At 45.1% G+C, this 22,021-nt stretch overlaps 1 protein-coding gene across 1 annotated transcript in view; it reads left to right on the top strand.

Annotated features, from left to right (window-relative positions):
* Nucleotides 1-22,021, top strand: part of TASP1 (taspase 1) — a 170,409-nt gene that overhangs the window by 96,565 nt on the left and 51,823 nt on the right. Inside the window, exons 10-11 of the mRNA XM_044289495.1 lie at nucleotides 1,088-1,207; nucleotides 4,670-4,748. Coding sequence (XP_044145430.1) covers nucleotides 1,088-1,207; nucleotides 4,670-4,748 — 199 coding nt within the window. The remainder of the gene's footprint in view (nucleotides 1-1,087; nucleotides 1,208-4,669; nucleotides 4,749-22,021) is intronic.

Here is a 22,021-nt window from a genome sequence, read left to right as displayed (position 1 = left end):
TAGAAGTAAAGCATTGGTATAAAGTAACTGTGACAGCACAAGAGTTCTTGAGGTTACAATAATACAGTGTGTGTATCTAATAAACAGTGTCCTATTTATTTTATGCCAGTACAAGCAGTGGGAGGGCTGTCACGTATGTTCCGTGACCTTTTCAACTAAAATGAAATGCTTACATTTCCTTTTTATTATTTACTGTTGTATCAGTTTTCATTAACATCCACCTTACTAGCTAATATTACTTTAAAGGGAATTTCTCATCAGAAATAGACCAATTGTTTAAATCACGTTTTTGTGTTAACTTTTTTTTATTATTATTATTTGGTGAATGTTGTTTTTTTTATTGTTACTAAATGTAAAAAAAAAGTATATAATTGTGCAGTTTTCCCACTGGCCACTAGGCATAATAATAGGTCAGGATTTCCTGTTCTATACAGGTAACTTTTCAGTAGCCATTTTTATCACCACTACAGGCAGAATTACAATGACAAGTAACACCTCCATATAAATAACATAGGATCTACCATTCACAATAGGCGGCATCACATCTCATCAGCTCCTTCCTGACCTCTGCACAGGTCACGCCCAGAAAAATTTCCGATAGAGGTCAGTGGGGTCCCATCCTCTCCATTGTGTCTATGGCCCATGTTATGTAGCTGCTCTCATAAGACAGGAAATCTTGAAGGACATTTGTCAGCAGATTTGTACCTATGACACTGGCTGACCTGTTACATCTGCGCTTGGCAGCTGAAGGCATCTGTGTTGGTCCCATGTTCATATGTGTCCACATTTCTGAGAAGAATGATCCTTAAATGTATGCAAATGAGGCTCTCGGAGCAACAGGGGCGTTGCAATTACACCTAGAGGATCCGCCGTTCATTCTGTAAGTGCCGCGTTCTCTGAACTTTGACAGGGCCAAGCAGTGTAAACATCTTGTCACCTGCTCCTGTCAATTGCCAGTAATTAAAAAAATATATAAAAAAAATCACCCAAAAAGTCAGTCTTAAAAATGTTTTACCATAAAAAAAAAAAAGTGAATATAAACAATAGATCACATTTCCTTTAAGTCATTGCTGTTGTTGCCCCACAGGAGAATGACTCAGGATCTCTGGACACTGTTGGAGCAATAGTTGTCGACCAAGATGGAAATGTAGCTGCTGCTGTCTCCAGTGGTGGATTAGCCATGAAACATCCAGGAAGAGTTGGCCAGGTGACTATTTCTTTATAATTGACTAAGACATATTATAGTGCATTTGGATGGTGACAGGTGGAAGCCATAGAAATCCCCTATAATTTATATGAACATTTATGTTGCGAGAACATAATTTGTAGTTTTTCCTGAATGGAAATTGCAAATAGGAGCTCATAAAGGGCTGCCTGTTTGTTTTTTGTTTTTACATGTTATGTAAATGACACATTTTTGTGAGCAGTGGGGATCTCCATGATTGGACACCATCTCCATAAATAGAACAGCACATTCTAGTGACAGACTATCAAGTGTGCCGATTGCAGTATCCCGTTAAAGGAAATCTGTCACCAGGAAATTCACTGTTACAATAAGCACAATGTCTTGTAGGACTACAGTTCACTTAGAGATCTGTTGTTTCATTCTGGTGAAAAGTACTTTTAATCCATATGCAGATGAGCAGGTTGGAGCACCATTTATGGGCCCAAACCACTCTGTGCAACCTTCCTCCGTCAGCTCCTTCCTCTTCTTCTTGATTGACAAGGTTAGGTTCTTGCAGAATCATCTTGCCTGGCCCTTTCATTCTTGAAGGAGAGGGAGAGGCTGGTAGAAGGAGCAATTGTGCTCAGAGTGGCTTTGGCTAAGTACCAGAAAACCCTTATCTTTTTGTTTTCTGCAAAAACACATGTCCACTAATAATTGCCCTGTCTTCTCAATTGTGGACATCATGACTGTCTCTCTATTGGTCACTCAAAATTACAATTTTATTTTATTTATTTTTTCAAATTTTATTAAAGTTCCAATATTATCCTTTAACTTAAAAAAGAAAACATATCATTATCAACATCTATTTCACCCTGATTTTCCCCCCAAATCCCCCCCCCCCCCCCCCCAAATCTGCGATGCGTCCTCCCTTTACCACCGCCCCTCCGCAACCAGACCGAGGAGTAGTGGGGAAGGATGGAGAGCGGAGGAAGCTCCACTCCATTTTTTTCCTCAGTATTTCTCTGCTTATACAGAATAGATTCATATCTCTTACTATTCATCAAATTTAACCATGTATTCATAGTGGGACTATTTCTCGAAAACCAGAAGTTTTGACAAAAACATTATCTTAAATAAAAGATTTTTTTATATTGCTGACAGCGCACCATGGCAAGCTGGCCCAGCAGCCAACATTCCACAGTAAAAGGGATCCGCACATTCAATTTTCCCTCTATATATTTGTGGATAGGCCCCCAATATTGTTTAAACTCTGGACAAAACCAGAACATATGCAAATAATCCGCTTCGGGAGCATCACACCTAGGGCAGTTAGAATCGTTCCTGATACCACAGCCAGAAGGGTGTGCCATAAAGTCTATGTAGAATATTAAACTGTACCACCATGTGATTAAAATTATGTGAAACTAATTTTAAATTCAGTGCTACCTTCTCCTGGTCATCTAGATTAATCATTGGACATTCATTTTGCCAAGTCTTCTGACCCGAGGAGAAGGTATCTCCAAATCGTGTTACAATTTTTTTTTTTACTCCTAAAAAGTGGCGATCTTAACTGTAAATACCGAAACCATAATAATTTCTGTGACTTTTCTCTTTGTGATAATTCGGTAAATGAAACAATATCTCCATTACCTACTACCTGTGTCACATATGAAATATTACTTTTTTTGCCAATATTGATCCCTACCTAATTCATCTAAAGTTTGTAAGTGCCGATTATGCCACAGAGGAGTGCATTCTAGTGAACCCCTCACCCCACACCAAAGTCTAATAGAATACCATGACTTCCTAAAAAGATTCCGGGCAGATCTAAATTCCCTATCTGGGTCGGTCAATTGATCAGACTCCAATAAAGTAAAAAAAAGTTATCATATGGGGATCGATTAACTACCTACGGAGTGGACTATCCTTCTATTCGCGGAGAAAGAAAAACTGTGCAGCTAGAAAAAAGCCCCTAAAACAAGGGAGAGTAAATCCTCCCCTCTCCAACGGCTTAGGCCGAATGCACACGGCCGTGTTTCATAGCAACCAATGACGCGGTGCGCTCCTGCACTCAGCAGGAATCCAGCCCGTGGTTCCACGGACCGCTCACGGCCGTGTGGATTCGGCCTTATACCAATGCTCTAACTTAAGGCTTATGCGTTTCCTCCCCCCAAAGTAAATCATTAATAATTATTTCTATTAACTTAAAGAACCCATCCGCAATCCAAACTGGAGAGTTCCTCAATACATAGAGTAACTGGGGAAGAATAACCATCTTAACTAGAGCTATTCTATCAGCCTTCAAAATCAAAATTTTGTGACGAATATATGCACCAGACAATATAATGAGGGGCTATTGTGAGAAAAAATATCACTATCTAATTGAATAGTTTTTTTTTCATTCTCATTTATCTTGGTTAAAGAGAATCTGTCACCTAGAGATATTAAACTAAAAGTATGTCCTCATAGTACTTCATACCTTCTTTCCATATGTTTTTCTTTTTCTTTGGAGCTTGTATTATATCTTCAGAAAATCCACTTTAATCCATATGCTAATGAGGCATTAAGGTGCCCAGGAACATCCCTATCAAGTGCTCAGGCCTGCCCCCCTACAGAGCCCAAGCCACCCACCTCCCTCTCCGCCCATACACTTCCAGCAGTGCAGTTGACGCCCAGCGCTACATCACTAGCAGCCAATAACACCGCCCACCCTTTCTCTTTAGCATAGCGAACAGGCGCAGTGCGGAACACAACCTGCGCTCTTCCAGTTCAACTGAGGGCATCAGCTTCAATTGTTTCACTGGGCATGTGCCGAAAAACAACGGCGCTGCTGGGGGAGTAGTGTATGAGCGGAGAGAGAGGCATGCTTGGGCTCTGTAGGGGGGCGGGCACTCGATGGGGGTGTTTTTGGGCACCTTTGAAAATAACGCTCCTCCTGGGTACCTTAATGCCTCATTAGCAAATGGATTAAGGTGGATTTTATGAATAGATAATACAAACTCCAAACATCCAGTTTATGGCAATAAATATGCAGGTGATGGAAAATAGGGCTATGTGAGAGCATCCTGATCAAAATAGGGTAAATAGTATAAAATATTACTATAATAAAGACAGTATAAAAATAAAATGATACCATGTACTTTTTAAAATGTTGTTAGTTTCTTGCATCTGGCGACATTATTGGTCCATACTGTACCACCGTGTATCTCTACACCATAGGGTAAAAAACTGTGACATGGTATTTTGGAGGAATTCTCCATTAGAGCCAAGACGAACATGACGCCTTATGGAGAGAGGCATCATATAGTAGCACATAAATGCCAACATGTTTGCAATATGGACCCATATGTAACGTCCACATGCTGCCATACCGGTGACTTTGCTGTGTGCATGAAACCCAATTATGCAAAAAGACACTCAAAAGTTGACGGTAAAATGACAATATTTTCTGTGGTATCGGTGTTATATTTCATCACTATTGATGTCATTGGTGTATTTTAGGCTGCTCTCTATGGATGTGGCTGCTGGGCTGAAAACACTGGAGTTCACAACCCTTATTCTACAGCTGTGAGTACTTCAGGTATTTACTGCTTCCATTCCATGATTACTTACTACTGCTTCTGGCGCTGAACTAGTAAATCAGAACATATGTGTGCCACATAGGCATTTCTGTACAGCTGTGTTCTGCTGCCTGCATTGCTCCCAATGCTTTCTATTTATACTGGTTATTTTATAGTAAATAATGGATGTGTGAAGGTGACATCTGCTTTTTATCTCTTTCCTGCTGTATTTCAGATTTTTTTTCATTTTTAATGTAATAAAATAAAGCATTTCACTAAATCAGTTCCCTTGTGTAGTTTTCCATATCGCAGCAGGAACGTAATAGGCAGGGCCACAGGGAATCTGAAATTCCCCATTACTGCCCAGTGGATCTTGAAGCAAACTGGAATTGCATTCAGTAGACTTTAGGAATATTTACATGATGAGAACTTTTACTTGATTTTGAAATAGCAAAAAAAAAAAAAACACCTTGCTGAACTGCAAAATGTTAAAAAGTAAGAGGAGCTCATATAAGAAGGTCTCATTCACATCACCACTAGTTTTTTCCTTTATTTGAAATAATAAAAATAATTCTGAAAATACCTCAAACTAAGGCCTCATGCACACGGCCGTTGTTTGGGTCCGCATCCGAGCTGCCGTTTTCGGATGCGGACCCTTTCACTTCAATGGGGCCGCAAAAAAAGATGACAGCACTCAGTCTGCTGTCCGCATCCGTTGCACCGTTCCGTGGCCCTGCAAAAAAAATATGACATATCCTATTCTTGTCCGTTTTGCGGACAAGAATAGGCATGTCTACAATGTGCCGCCTGTTCCACAAATTGCGGAAGGCACACGGGCGGCTTCAGTTTTTTTTGCGGATCCGTGGTTTGCGGACCGCAGAAAAACGTCACGGTCATGTGCATGTAGCCTAATTCAGGGAAAGTAGGATCCATCTGCATGCTGCTATAATTAAAACCAGCCTTGGGAAAGTTAGGGTGGTTACTGGTTAGGATGTAAGATCAAAATGGAGGTGGGCATACCGTAAAAACAAAAGACAGTCAGCGCATCCGATCAAATAAAGTAATTGTAACACAATGCCCAACTGCACATTCATTTAATTTAATAGGATACGCTGACTAACTTTGCCTTTAGGTTTTGAAGGAGTTGTGCTAAATATTGGGTAACATGAGCCTTGAATAATGGAGATGTGCGTTCGCCTGCTGCTACATCTCCTATCGCTCCTATTCTGGGATCCACATGCTCAAGGAGCAGGAGCGCTGCTGGCATCCAGCTGAGTCCAATATCAATATGGTGTAAAATGACCTTTTATTTTCAGCATTTAATGTATTACCTATCCTGCTCACAGTCAAGTGCCCCATCCCTCCTCAAAGTCCCTGTGCCTGTTTGCAGGCTTTTAGGGCAGATATGGGATTGGTGCTTTAGTACAGAATTGCTATTGGAACATTTCCCTTATATATTCTGTTATATATTTCAGCATAGGCTAGTGATAGAGCCCTTTAGTACAACGTCGGGTCACTTTCTTTCATTGACCCTGCAGTTTTGCTAAAATCTTGTATTGAACATCTCCAGTGCATGCCCATGTTCAGTAGCCACATCCCAACCTCCTCTGTACTTCATGTCTCTTTATAAACTCCATTCCCACATAGATTCAGCTGAAGAGCTTATCAGCGGTATTCAGTATCATAATCCCTGACAAGCAGAGCAGAGAGGAGGATGAGGCAGCTCTTTTCCTCAGTGTTGTAACTTGTCCTCCTGTGTGATTAGGACGGGTTTTGTGTGTACTCCTAGGGCAGCAGCCATTTTACTTCCCATGATGATTGCTCCCCAGGCAAAACTAGCCATTATAACTAATGAAAGGTATTTGGAAATATATTTATAGTAAAGTAATATTTAAGTAGTAATTTTTTATTTTCTTAATACCTGGAGAACCCCTTTAAGGTAGTATAAAACTGGTAACAGATTCCCTTTCAAGATCAAGCCAAGGATCAAAGGATCCTGTCCCATTGAATGTGCATGGTGTTTGATATGCAGGTGGCATGTTATAAAACAGGACGAGCTGAGCACATTGATATATAGTTTTGTAGAAAATAATTTAGTATTTTATTCTTAGAAATCTCTGCTCTTTCTATGCTTAGGAGTGCAGTGGGCGGTCCTACTCCATGACTGACAGCCTTCATTATGCAAGTGTGTGTACAGAGAGAGCTGTCAATCACTGATAAATTCTTTGAAATTAATGTAATAAAGTTTTACATTATTTTTCCTAAACTTTATTTTTAACATTTTCTTAAGGGATTTTACATATATAATTTTAAAATGATAATGTTGTATAAAGTAATCATGCTTTTTGACATTTCTTCCTGTGCATCTGTAAGGATGGCCCTGATGGCTTATATTAGGCCCTAGACTGTCGCTCTAAGTCCATCTGACAGGACCACTGGGGTTGTCAATGCTGGGGCTGACAAGCAGGTTAAAATTAAACCAAGAAAGAACCCGCCAGCTAGCCAGGCATGTTCTTCCTTGTTCGGTGCACGGACCTCATTCCAGTTCATGTGAAAATGCTATGGTTAAAGGGGTTTTCCGAGATCTTTTTACTGATGACCTGTCCTCTGGATGCATCAGTATCTTATTGGTGGGGGTCCCACACCTGGGACCCCTGCCAATCAGCTGCTTGAGAAGGCACTCATGCTCACAGTAGAGCTACTTCCTTCTCTGAGCTTTCCCTGGACCATGTGACGTTCATTGTTCACATGGCCTAGGAGTAGCTCAGTCCCATTGAAATGAATGGGGCTGAGCTGCGATACCAAACACCGCCACTATCAAATACACAGTGCTGCGCCTGGTGATCAGGGAGAAGGCCAAGGCGCTACAGTGAGCAGCATTGCCTTCTCAAACAGCTGATCGGTGGGGGTCCTGGGTGTCGGACCCCCACTGATTACATACTGATGACCTATCCAGAGGATGTCACCAGTAAAAATATCCCAGAAGACCTGTTTAAAGATAGATGTAAACATTTAAAATGCGTATGCTGTCAGATTTGAAGATTTACCCAAAACTTGGCCTTTTTGCTGGGATACTCACAAGATCAGCCTTTGACGAGGGGAGCAAATACATGTATAAAGGTGTCCAAAATGCAGACAAGCCCACCACCCGCTGAAACCAATGGGGTGTCACAGTTGGTTAAGATCACAAGATCACAAATAATCTTGCAATTTTCACATGCCTGTTTAAAGGATTTTTTTTTACAATGTCTCTTTCTGCATAGGGTTGTACTTGGTGATAAAAAAAAAGATAAAAGGAATATAAAATTAGCCCTGACTCGAAGCTTTACAGCTAATAAATGCTCTGTGTATGTACAGTCCACAGGCCAGCTGGCCACTTGACAAAACCGAGAGGGTAAAATTTGTAGCTTTTGGGTCTGGACAGTTGGTTTGTTGTTATACGTGAATCAATAATTGGCCAATTAGTTGAAATCGAATCAATGAACCATTTCTTCCTTTGAAGTCTTTTTTTGTTAGGGTTGTTTGACTATTATAAAAGTAGACAGAGATTGATGAAACGCAGGGAGTTCTGAGATGTTATTATGTTATTTTATGTGATTCCAGTTTAAAATCTGATACAAAATAGTGATTTAATAAAGGGCATATTTGTTGTTTTAGTCCAGAAGAGCCGCTCATTGAATCCAGCAAGTAATCTTTATCAAGAACACACAAATGAAGTGAGCAGGATACAAGCTTAAATCCAGAGCTATGATTGTGTGGCTTAGCCATCTGCTCGCTAAAGACCAAGCATATTGGCTTGTGGTACTAAATAGGGGCTTTTTTCTCCGCGAGTCCTTTATAATTCTTATGTGGTCGTGATTTCTTGAGGATGTGGGTATGGTCTCCAAATTAAGTCATCTAGCTTAAATTGAAGGGGATTTAGATATATAATTAAGAGATGTCGAAAAAGGTTAATGAAAACCTCCCACAATGGAAATGAATATTGGTTTGTATGTACTTTTACCAGGAATACACGCTGATATAGCACATAGCATATAGCACAAAGTTTAATATTCAAGACTATTTAGAAGAGATTTCACATACAGAAATTTTTAGTTTTTCAAATATGGTTACATTGTAGAAACACGTGGTGTTTGTGCAACGGAGCCACAAAATATACATACGAACAAAAAGATCGAATCTTAACCGGCGAAACTACTTAATCTACCCAAACTTTAGAATATACTTTATTAAAACCTATTTCCAATGTCATTAAATGAATATTTGTATTTATTTTTTACTTGTTTTCCTTATGAATAGGCACCTAAATTTCAGATGCCTATAGTGCTTTGGAATCTGTATACTCATATATACACTACTGTTATGTCAGCGGTGTACTAGTGAACGGATTCCGCAGTGAGCGATGAACAGGCAAGAGGACATGTTGCTACTCCTGCCTGTGCCAGCTTCACTTCTCTGCTAAAGCCTAGCATAGAACATCATTGATGTGCTTTGTCAGGTATTAGCAGAGCAGGTGCAGGCAGAAGCAGAGATGTGCAATGCAACACTCCTGCCTGCACTCACTCCTCTCTGCTAAAAGCCTGCACCAATGTGATATAGCACATCACTGCTGCTGCCTGCACCTGCTCCACTAATACCTGACATAGCACATCTTTGATGTACTGTGCCAGGCTTCAGCAGAGCAGAACTGGTAGAGGCAGGAGCAGCTATGTGTGCTATTGCCTGTACATCGCTCATTGCAGCACCACAGTGTAATCTGTTCATCAGTCCACCGCTGACATATTAGCAGTATATGCGTTATAGGTAGTGTTGAGCGAACTTGTGTTTTAAGTTCGGCGTCTAAAGTTCGAGTTCAGGTTATCGAAGTATCCCGTTATGGAATCTAAATTCCATTATGGTCCATGGTAGCGGAATCCATAACGGGATACTTCGATAACCCGAACTTTAGACGCCGAACTTAAAACACAAGTTCACTCAACACTAGTTATAGGCACCTGAACTTCTGTTGCCTGTTTCGTAAGGAAAAAGTAAGTAAATAAAAAAAAAAAAAATATATATATATATACTGTATTTTCCACCTTATAAGACGCACCTGGGTTTTAGAGGAGGAAAATTGGAAAACAATATTTCTCGCCCATTTTCCTTGGGGGACACAGACCTTGGGTATAGCTCAGCTCCCTAGGAGGCGTGACACTAAGTAAAACTGTTAAGCCCCTCCTCCATCAGCTATACCCTCAGCCTGGAGATAGAGGCTACCAGTTTTAGCTTAGTGTCCAAGGAGGCAAGACACTCCCTGCTACTGCAGGGCTGTTTTCTCCTTGTTATTTTTACTTTTTCTTCTAATTTTGTTATTTTATTTTTTCCTAGGGATACCAGAGACGCATTTGACCTCTCTGCTCTCCCGGGGTTGAGCTGCGCCAGTGCCAACTTATCTGCACTGCTGCCTCCCCCACAGAAGCAATAGGAGGATCTGGGCAGCAATGGCTCCCCTACATCCCGCCAGCTAGGGGGTCGCCCGCACGCCAAGCCCCTCTTCCAGCTTCCTGCCACTGCGGTGCCAGTGGCTGAAGGGGCGACCCTGCTGGAAAGGACTGAGGGTGAAGACGTCGCACGGTGAGGGTACTTTCACACTTGCGGCAGGACGGATCCGACAGGCTGTTCACCATGTCGGATCCGTCCTGCGGCTATTTCGCCGTGCCCGCGGACCGCCGCTCCGTCCCCATTGACTATAATGGGGACGGGGGCGGAGCTCCGGCGCAGCACGGCGGTGCACGGAGAAAGCCCGCCGGACTAAAATTACTGCATGTCAGGCTTTTTAGTCCGGCGGCTTTCTCCGTGCACCGCCGTGCTGCGCCGGAGCTCCGCCCCCGTCCCCATTATAGTCAATGGGGACGGAGCGGCGGTCCGCGGGCACGGCGAAATAGCCGCAGGACGGATCCGACATGGTGAACAGCCTGTCGGATCCGTCCTGCCGCAAGTGTGAAACTAGCCTGAGATGGCTATTCCAGCCCATACCCCGTCCCTATCTGCAGCATCTACCCCTCTGGGTAAGGGGGGCACCCGTGGTCGCTCATTCTGAGCGCTCATCTGCAGGACAATGCAGCACAGCAGCATCCTCAGCACCCCCACGCTTTTCCCCCCCACGCTGCTATCTTCCCCCCCCCCCCCCCCCCCCCCCTCATTCGGGGCTGACTCCATTTTTCTCTTCTCTCTCTCCCCCTTCCCGCCGAGAACGGGGGGCGGGGCTTAGCGGTCCCGGCAGGGGGCGGGGCTTCCGCGCGTCATTTTGGGGGCGGAGCTACGTTCTCCTTCACAGGAGACATTTCAAGCGCTGGAGGGGGCGGAGCTTGTTCCCAGCGCTTTCTGCTGAGGTTTCCCGCGCTTCCTCACTCCTGACAGGAAGCTGGGACACGGTGGGGGACTCTAACCTCCTGTGTACATCGCTCGGCTTCTGTGGGCGCTCTCTGCTGCTCTCTGCTGCTCACTGCTTCTCTGCTGCTGCTGATCTGGGCCATCTCCTGACGTTCTTCTGAGGCACTGGTAGGACAGTTAACCCTCTCCTAACCCTCCTGGTCATAGCTGCTATAACCCTTTGTGGTCTCTATATTAGAGTACAACCACACTTCAGCATGTCAGATCCCACAGGTGCCCCCAAACCCTGGTACCATGCCTGTACCGCCTGTAAGGAACTTTTTCCGCGTGGGCAATCTGAGCCGCATTGCCTTGCATGTCAGGCCCCGGTGCAGGGCCCGCTTCCCGCTGCGCCCCCCGGTGCCTCTGAACCCCCTGACTGGGCTAGGTCTCTGTCTCAGGCGGTGGAAAGCCTTACACACGTAGTGGGCCGTCTCGTGGATAGACCGCCTCTCCCGCAGGCTGCCACAATCCCTGTCGCACCCGCTGGGACTACCGTTTCTGCCGCCCCCACTGGTTCCCTGCCTCCCAGCGAATCTTCCAGGGCCCGGCATACTCAGAAACGTTCAAGGGTTGAGCGCACATCTTCTCCAGATGCTTCGCTCTCTCCGCCATGCGTGCGAGCTCAGTCAAGTCTATCCTCTCAAAGGGATACGCTTTCTGAGGGAGAACTGGCGGATTCGGACGTGGACATGGACTCAGAGCTTCCGTCCAAATTGGCGTCCGCGGTGGGGCATCTTGTCACTAGCATCCGTGATACCTTTCAGCTACACGATGACCCCCCCAGCTCTGAACAGGCCGGCGTGTCCTTTCTCCGCCCCAAACAGGCCACCAAGGTTTTTCCCATACACGCTGATTTTTCTTCTGTGGTATCCAAGGCTTGGACTCGGCCTAACGTCCGCTTTATTACACCCAAAAAGCTGGACATTTGTTATCCCTTTCCAGCGGATTCTGTGACCACGTGGACATCCCCGCCTAAGGTTGATCCTCCCGTGGCTCGCCTGTCCAAAAGCACTACTATTCCTGTACAGGACGGATCTTCCCTCCAGTCTGTTGAGGACCGTCGTACGGAATCCCTCTCCAAGGCCATATTTACTGCCTCTGGTTCGGCCCTTAGACCGGTCTTTGCCTCCGCCTGGGTTGGCAAAGCGGTCTCTGAATGGGGTTTGCAACTGGAACGGGAGTTAGGGTCGGACGTCCCTGTTCAGGACCTCCGTTCCTTAGCCCAACTAATTGTTCAGGCCGGAAAATTCGTCTGTGAGGCCTCCCTTGATGCGGGTGCCCTCATTGCCCGTTCCTCTGCCCTGGCAGTTTCTGTCAGGAGGGAACTCTGGCTGAAGGTTTGGGCGGCGGACGCCGCTTCCAAACGCTCTTTGGCCGGCCTACCATTCACGGGTTCCCGCCTGTTCGGAACCCGTCTGGACGAACTTATATCAGAGGCCACGGGTGGGAAGAGTACTCACCTCCCCCAGTCCAGGCCAATGGGCGCCCCCCGTGGTCGCGCTGGTTCGTCCCGTTTTCGGTCCTTTCGCAAGCCCACCGGGTCTAGACCCGCGGCCAGTTCTTCTTCCTCTGGCCCAGCCCAGGATAGACGCAAGAAGCCGTTTTTTCGGACGCAACCTACCTGGCGCAAGTCCCAGCCTGCACGGGCTCCCACAGGCCAGCAGCCCTCTGCCTGAAGGTGCGCCCCCACCCACCCGGGTGGGGGGCCGCCTCCTCCTATTCAGGAACGTATGGCGGGCCCACATCTCAGACGCATGGGCGCTCGAGATTGTATCTTGCGGATACAAAATCAAATTTGCGTCCATTCCGCCAGACCGTTTCTTCCGATCCTGTCCTCCGCGAGATCCCGTACGAGTGGCCGCCTTCTTCGCGGCCATTCACTCTCTAATGGACAAGGGTGTCGTCGCCCCCGTGCCTCCGACGGAAAGGTTCAGGGGGTTCTACTCGAACCTCTTTGTGGTTCCCAAGAAGGAAGGCTCAGTGCGTCCGATCTTGGACCTAAAACGCCTGAACCGTTTTCTCCGACTGCAGAGATTCCGGATGGAGTCTCTCAGGTCCGCAGTGGCCTCCCTGGAAAGAGGGTATTTCATGGCCTCAATCGACATTCAGGATGCATACCTCCACGTTCCGGTTGCTCCATGTCATCACCGCTTCCTGCGCTTTGCGGTGGGGGACGATCACTTCCAATTCGTCGCCCTTCCCTTTGGTCTGGCGACTGCTCCTCGAGTGTTCACCAAGGTCCTGGCCCCTGTCTTGGCCCTTCTACGTTCAAGAAGTGTTTTTCTTCTCCCATACTTGGACGACATCCTGGTCAAGGCACCCTCCTTCTCTCAGACATCCCGCAGTGTGGAACTCACTCTGGAGACCCTGACGCGGTTCGGTTGGATTATCAACCACCCCAAATCTTCCCTTACCCCCTCCAGACGGCTGATCTTCCTGGGGATGCTCCTGGATACAGAGTTGGCGGAGGTCCGCCTTCCGTCGGACAAGCGTCTGGCCCTTCGCGGGTCGGTTCGCAGTCTCCTCCGTCATCACCGCCCTTCCCTCAGATCCAGCATGCGGTTGTTGGGAAAGATGGTTGCCTGTTTCGAAGCGGTGCCGTTCGCACAATTCCGATCCCGCACCTTTCAGAGGGCAATTCTGTCGGCCTGGGACAAATCACTGAGGAGTCTGGACAGGACCTTTCTTCTGCCTCCCCTGGCTCGAGCTTCCCTCGGCTGGTGGTTGCATATCCCTCTAAGGGGGAAGTCCTTCCTTCCACTGAACTGGCTGGTGATTACCACAGATGCCAGCTTACGGGGGTGGGGGGGGGGTTTTCCCTCCCCGGTCCGTCCAGGGCGTTTGGTCTCTATCGGAGTCCAGACTTCCAATCAATATTCTGGAACTGAGGGCGATTCTTCTGTCCCTCAGACACTGGACCCATCTGCTGAGGGGCCACCCTGTTCGGATCCAATCGGACAATGCCACGGCTGTGGCATACATAAACCATCAGGGAGGCGCTGCAGCGATGCAAGAGGTGACCCTCATTCTCCTCTGGGCGGAGACGCACGTGCCGGCCTTATCTGCGATTTACATCCCGGGGGTGGACAACTGGGCGGCGGATTTCCTCAGCCGGTCCACCATCGACCCGGGAGAATGGTCCCTGCACCCAGAGGTGTTCGAAGCCCTTTGTCTTCGCTGGGGTCGCCCCGACGTGGACCTCATGGCCTCCAAATTCAACCACAAGGTCCCCCTATACCTGGCCAGGGCACGGGACCCGAAGGCATACGGCGCCGACGCGCTCGTCCTTCCGTGGCGCGAATTCTCCCTTCTGTACGTCTTTCCTCCTTTTCCCCTCCTGCCACGGGTTCTTCGGAGGATCGCGGCAGAGGGCGTCCCCGCGATTCTAATCGCCCCGGATTGGCCCCGCCGGTCTTGGTACGCCGACCTAATGTTGCTGTTGGCAGACGCACCGTGGCCACTGCCCTCCAGGGAAGACCTTCTCTCTCAGGGACCGATCTTCCACGAGCATTTAGGCTCGCTACGTTTGACGGCGTGGCTATTGAGACCGCCGTCTTAACGCGACGGGGTTTCTCCGCGGACGTAGTCCGCACCATGATCCGGGCTCGTAAGCCCGTATCCTCTAGGATCTACTATCGGGTTTGGAGGTCCTATCTGGGGTTCTGTGAGTCCCGGAGCATCCCACCTCTCCGGTTTTCTCTTCCCACAATCCTGTCCTTCCTCCAGTCGGGTCTGGACCTGGGGCTGTGCCTCAGTTCTCTGAAGGGTCAGATTTCGGCGCTGTCTATTCTTCTCCAGCGTCCCCTGGCCCCTCTAGGGCCAATTAAGACCTTTTTACAAGGGGTGGCTCACTCTGTTCCGCCGTACCGCCCTCCAGTTCCTTCCTGGGACCTGAATGTGGTGCTCTCGGCGCTCCAATCAGCCCCCTTCGAGCCTTTACGGGAGGTCTCCCTTCGCCTTCTGTCCTGCAAGGTCATCTTTCTTGTGGCCGTCACGTCTCTCCGACGGGTGTCGGAGTTAGCGGCTCTTTCTTGCTCCGAACCTTTCCTGATCTTCCACCAGGATAAGGTTGTGCTTCGGCCTGTCCCGACTTTCCTGCCAAAGGTGGTCTCCGCCTTTCACATCAATGAGGACATCGTCCTTCCGTCGCTCTGTCCCTCTCCTTCCCACCCCAGAGAACGGGAACTGCACCGTCTGGATGTGGTCAGGGCGTTGAGGATTTACTTGGAGGTCACCGGGTCCTTTCGGCGCACGGACTCCCTGTTTGTGGTTCCGGAGGGTTCGCGCAAAGGGTTGGCGGTCTCCAAGGTGGCTATTGCCCGTTTCATTAAACTGGCGGTGTCTGAGGCTTATCGAGCCAAGGGCAGACCTCCGCCTTTTGGCGTCACTGCTCATTCCACCAGAGCAGTCGGAGCTTCCTGGGCGCAGAGGCATCGGGCCTCGGCTGAACAGTTGTGCAAAGCAGCCACTTGGTCCTCTCTGCACACTTTCACAAAGTTCTATAGGGTGCATACGCATGCATCAGCGGATGCTGCGTTGGGCCGCCTGGTTTTGCAGGCAGCGGTTTCCTGATGCTCTGGTGGTGTTCCGCCTTGGGTTTGTGGTCCCTCCCTTCTTGGACTGCTCTTGAACGTCCCAAGGTCTGTGTCCCCCAAGGAAAATGGGCGAGAAAAGGAGATTTTTGTATAACTTACCAGTTAAATCTCTTTCTCGCTCTTCCTTGGGGGACACAGCACCCACCCTTCTGTGTTTGGTTACAGGGTTATGGTCTGGCGCCCCGTTGGGTTGCTGGCTGGTTGTTTCCGTTATTGGTTGTTATCCTTTCACTACTTGGACACGCAACTGGTAGCCTCTATCTCCAGGCTGAGGGTATAGCTGATGGAGGAGGGGCTTAACAGTTTTACTTAGTGTCACGCCTCCTAGGGAGCTGAGCTATACCCAAGGTCTGTGTCCCCCAAGGAAGAGCGAGAAAGAGATTTAACTGGTAAGTTATACAAAAATCTCCTTTTTTCATCAGACCTACAATGGTAAAAAGGTTGTTTGGCCAGATATATTGTTGACCTATCAGGACACCCGGAACCCCCTCCGATCAGTTGTTTGAAGAGAACACGACGCTCCATGCGGCTGCCGCTTTCTATTCATTACGCTGCACTTTGTCACAGAAGTGCATTGTAATTGTGATCGCCATTCAAGTGAATGGATCGATCGCTTGTAATTACGCCATGCTGCCACTCCACAGGAGACGGCACACAGTGTAAAGACCAGGAAGCTGCGCCCGTATCGAGTGCCTCCTCCTCAAACAGCTGATCGGTGGGGGTGTCAGGGGGGAAAAAAGTACGTCTTAGGCCTCATGCACACGACCATTGTTTTATTCCGTGTCTGTTGCGCTGTTTTTCGTGATTTTCTGCGGACCCATTGATTGATTTTCAATGGGTCAGTTGAAAACTCGGCTAATGCACAGTTTGCCATCCGCATCCGTGATCCGTGGTTCCAGTCCGTCAAAAAAATATAACCTGTCCTAATATTTTCGCGGATAAAGGTTTGCGGCCCCATTCAAGTCAATGGGACCGCTAAAAAACGCGGAGGCACACAAGATTGTCGTCCACGTCCATTTTTTTCCTGTCATTTACCTGTCAGACTTTTTTTTACATTCCTCTATGTCTGGTGGTCCTCCAAAAAAAAAAGGAAGACACACGGAACCAAAAAACGGAAACGAATCACGGAACAACGGAACCCCGTTTTGCGGACCGCTAAAAAATACTCTAGTGTGCATGAGGCCTTATACGGTGAAAAATACAGTATATTACAAATATTCATTTTATGACATTTAGAATAGTTTTTTAAATAAGGTATATTCTGAAGTTTAGGTATAATTTAACTGTAGGAGAGGTTTTACTTGTTATAGTCTTTACAGCTACCGTAAATTTTTAATCTAGCAGCTAATTTTTATTTTTTATCCTAATGCTTGAAGGTATTGAAATGTGGATTTTTTTTAAAGCTGGTAGACCAAGCATAAACAGCGAGGGAATAAATCTAAGAATTGAACCGTCTGTCTCCATTGCTCATAAACGATCATGTTATTTCAGTGAAACACAAATATTGTTGTAGAATATTCCTAAACTCTAGGTGCGACTTTCAAGTTCTTACTGGAATCATTTATTTTTATGGGGGTAACATCAACGTCTTAACACTGCAAATTCTTAACGTTTAGACACAATCTTCCCTTTGAAGTTACATTTGTTTATTCTCTGAAACTTTCAAATGTGTAAAGACCGAGTGAGTGATTAGTGGCAGCTTTGTTATGTTCAATTGTAATTAGGAAGGTGTTAGAAAAAAATGTATAGTGTATGTGCAGGCATATGTTTGAAGGGGGTTGAAAAAGTGTATTTTTATACATTCATATCTAAAATTTGTACATTTATTGTACTAACCGTATATCGTCTCATTGTACCACATTACTAAATATTGTAGTTCATCAGAAAGTCATAGAAATATATATTAAACTCACTTGTAAAGGGAGTGAATCTTCATGAAGGAAGCATAACAAATTGTTAATACACTTATGCAACTAAAACTTTTATTTTTTTATTAATCAGAAGAATATCCTAATTGGTTCTCTTGATTGGACCTTGATTGGTTTGTGTGGTGTCCAGGAGATTGTGACGAGCAATGCATGCAATAAAATGTAAGGCTACTTTCACACTAGCGTTTTTACGGATCCGTCATGGATCTGCAAAAACAATTCCGTTACAATAATACAACCGAATGCATCCGTCATGAACTGATCCGGTTGTATTATGACTTCTATAGCCATGACGGATCCGTCTTTAACACCATTGAAAGTCAATGGGGGACGGATCAGTTTTCTTTTGTGTGAGATTTGGATGTAAATACCCTCAAATTAAAGCTGACAGTCTGCAGTTAAAGTACATCTTGTTTGTTTCATTACAAATCCATTGTGGTGGTGTATAGAGCCAAAAATGTTAGAATTGTGTCGATCTCCCAATATTTATGGACCTAACTGTATATTGCCAGCGGCACATGGCCAAATACATGGCTAGTAACTCATGCCCAATAAATTACTTGTCTCATATGCCTTCATATATTGCCTGCCACGTATGCCCCATACATTACTAGCCACATGTGCCCAAATATATTGCTAGTGACGCATGCCCAATATATTACTAGTCCCATCGGCCCACATATGTTGCCAGACACATGCCCCATATACTGTATTACTAGCCATACATGACATTATACATTTTTTCACACACATACTAGAAAGTGGGGCTGCACTAACATTGTCCATTTGAACTGACCATACATCACTGTGCTGTGCTATGTCTGCTGTCTTCTGGCACCAAACGTTAAGAGGATAAGGAGGCGCCACTGGCTATCGAGTCCAATTTTTTTTTATTTTTTTCATGAGGACACTTTGGGGGGGGGGGGGGGGGGTGGTCTGTTGTTGGAAACAGATATACGTTGTATATATACACCTAGAGTGAATAGTCAAACAGTCTCTAATTAGATGATAAAAAAAAAAAAACTTTAGGCTGGTTTATCTATAATTGACTTCTTGTCTTCAATGAATTGTGACTGTAGCCTGCTAATTCATTTTTAATCATCCTTTTATTTGTGTAATAGTCGACACAGGCCAAAAAGCATTTGGCAGCTTGAATATATAGGAACAATATTTACTCTGAAAATGTTGATCTATTTTCTGTTTGTATGCTTGCACCAGACGTAGACATTAATGGGACATTTTGTAAACTATTTTTTTTTTCTCTCCTCATTGACCCTGGGCAAATTACAGATAAAACCAAGGAATGTGAATGTGCCAGTTCTCAAATGTTATCCTGTATCTTCTTATTGTCTGATACTTATTCTTCATTTTAGATTTCTGCCATACTATATGTACCACATCACTGTGTAGCATCATTTACAGTGGATTAAATTACCGTAGGTTTTTTTTTGTTTTTTTTTATACTGGTCAATTGAAGAAACCCCTAACTCCTGCTATGAATGCATCAAAGTCCTGTGGTGTTTGCCACTATGATTTGAGAATGCTCAGGATCTGGGAGTTAGGCCACCCCTTTGGCCTTATTTACTCCTTAGTGTTTGGTCAGTGATTTCCATCAATGATTGTGAGCCAACACCAGGTGCAGGTCAAAAATACAGAACAGGAGCAAATCTTTCCATTATACCTTTTCATTGGAGGCTCCAATCCTGGTTTTGGCATACAACCATTGATGGAAATAACTGACCAAAACGCTTCACACAACTGACCAAAATGTGTGAAGGAGGCCTTAGGACTGATCATGGCACTGTGAAAAACCACTTGTCCCAGCCCCAATGACGATTGATGGACCTGACTTATGCTAAGTTAGCAGGAAAAAATAAAAAAAAGTCACAAAATTCCCATTTTAGTAGTAGAAATTGAGGCACTCAGGTTTTTGTTGAGTTTAAGAATGTTTTATTCATGCATTATTTTCATATTCCAGTTGCCACTGGAATGTGAAAATAATGCATGAATAAAAAAAAACTGAGTGCCTCAATTTCTACTACATGAATGTGGCTATTTTAGCCTTTGATTGGCACCGGAACTTTCAGAGTGCGGTTCTCCATTTTCTAAAAAAAAAAAAATTCCTATTTTAAACTGCTTATGCACATAGTGTATAATGACACATTTGGCATTCTCATAAATGTAACATGTACTAACATATACAAATGCCAAAGTGGTACTCATAGTAAGTACAACTTGTCCCACAAAACAAAAATAACTCATACAGCTGCAAAAATAAAATGTTATTATGCTGAGATGTAAAAAACAAAAAAAGAACACAAGTAGAATATACAATCTCTGCTTCAAGGCCGGAATTGTAAAATGGGTTATCCAGAGAGATTATTTTTTAACTGTTAAGACTGGGCTAAAAATAGGAAGCATTACTTACCCCCACTGATCCTCTGCTGGTCTGGTCTTCCCTCAACACACTGGAAATTCCAGGAAAGGCCCAGGCTCAGCCAATCACCGGCCTTTAAGAGTCTCTGTTCTTTCTCACAACTTAATTTAATGGAGAATGGTGTAACTAGAAAATGTCTAAATTCATTTAAAAAAATATGCCTACATCCACCTGAAAAAAGCTGTAAAGTCATGGCCACTAGGGGTCTCCCTTCCACCTAATTTGTCCACTTCTCGTTGTCAGGCAAGATCCATCCCTGGTAACAGATACACAGGAGAGTGTTCACAGGAAATGGGAGCGTGTTAATGCTAGCTGAGATCCTGAGCCTGATAAAAGAACTGTATCTACAAAGCTTTTGAAAATTATAGGATCCTCCTGTGAGCCTGTAAGTGTCATTTAGCCGCCCTCCTCTGTTCTGTTCAGCTACGGAGCTGAAAAAAATTGAAGATTTTACAGAAGGGGAGATACCCCCTGCTTCTGAGTGAAATGCGTCTAGCTATGCAGCTAAACAGGGAATAATATGGCTGGAAGAGACATTAGGGAAGCCCAAAAAAGACCTGTTCCTTCACAGTAATGATTGTACAAAAAAGCACAGCCACTATACAAAGTTTTTTGAAAACTCAGGTACGCTTTAAGACTTTTAGATCAGGGCAATTGCCACATGTAAATGTCCTGGCAATCATCCAGTGAACAAGCAAACATTCATTAGCTGGGTGATCATATCTTTCATGCAACACGTTGTCATTGCCCATGTTAAAGGCCCTATTTGTGACCCACCCCAGCCAGTGATTGGTTGAGCAATCCTTTTTTGGAATTTCCAACATATCAAACCAAGAAGGTGGAGAGCAGCAGGGATTCAAGCAGCATCAGCATTGGAATGGCAACAGTGGCACATAGGTGGGGGGGGGTGGGGGGAGTAATGCTTCTTTTTTTATTTTTACAATTTTATGGCCCATATTTTAAATAAATATAATTTTATTCTTTGTGCTTGCAAAATTCTTTGATTTGAAGTCTGAAAATTATAGCAGATTTGTAGCAGAAATTTCTGCTGAAAATCTGTTGTATTCATCATGGATTTCTGCAAGTCCCATTCACGTCAATGCATTAATCAAAAGTACAGTGTGTGTACATGAGAAATATGGCCACTGTATGACTTGTATCTGGCACTTTCTAGCACTTTTCCCCTGTAAATGTCTAGTTTGCAGTTCTCCCAGAGATGGTGAGTGGAAACTAGCTGCATACAGGCGAATCTGCTTCCTAACCTTTTACTCAGTCAGTCTAACTCGGAAGCAGCCCCAGGATCATTGATAACATTTCAGAGAAGTACTGACCTGTATGGTTGTGAATAAAGCACTTAGCATTATGCAGACCAATTTTTGGTTCGTGTCCATTCCGTTTTTTGGGGGCCCCATATGTGGAATCATTCACTTCAGTGGGGCTGCAAGAAGAAACCCAGAATTGACTGTACATTCCATTTCCATATGTCCGTTCCACGAAAAAATAGAACATGGCCTATTATTGTCCGCTTTATGGACAAGGATAGGACTGTTCTATTAGGGGCCAGCTGTTCCGTTCCACAAACTACAGAATGCACACAGCCAGTATTCGTGGTTTGCGGATCCGCAAGGCACAACCCCTTACATTTTTAGCGACTATTTCTGGTATTCAGCTCATTCTAATGTGCTTGAATAGGACTTAGCTGACGAAAGTCTATGTTGACTGGTGACATGATGTCACAGTCCCCAAGAAGAGGCAGCAGAGTCGATCCAAGGACTGTGTCCCTTTCAAACAGCTCATTGGTATTGGAGTCATTCACTTTACTGGTCTGATATTGATAAGGTGTCCCAGGAAACCCAATCAAATTTATTGTAGAATTAAAGGAAAAAAAGAAAAATACTCATTTTAAACACATTTCACAG

Source organism: Bufo gargarizans, chromosome 4 (genome assembly GCF_014858855.1).
Source record: "Bufo gargarizans isolate SCDJY-AF-19 chromosome 4, ASM1485885v1, whole genome shotgun sequence".
NCBI classification, from domain to species: domain Eukaryota; kingdom Metazoa; phylum Chordata; class Amphibia; order Anura; family Bufonidae; genus Bufo; species Bufo gargarizans.
Note: the sequence above shows the minus strand (reverse complement) of the source record. Positions and strands in the feature narration are given on the sequence as shown.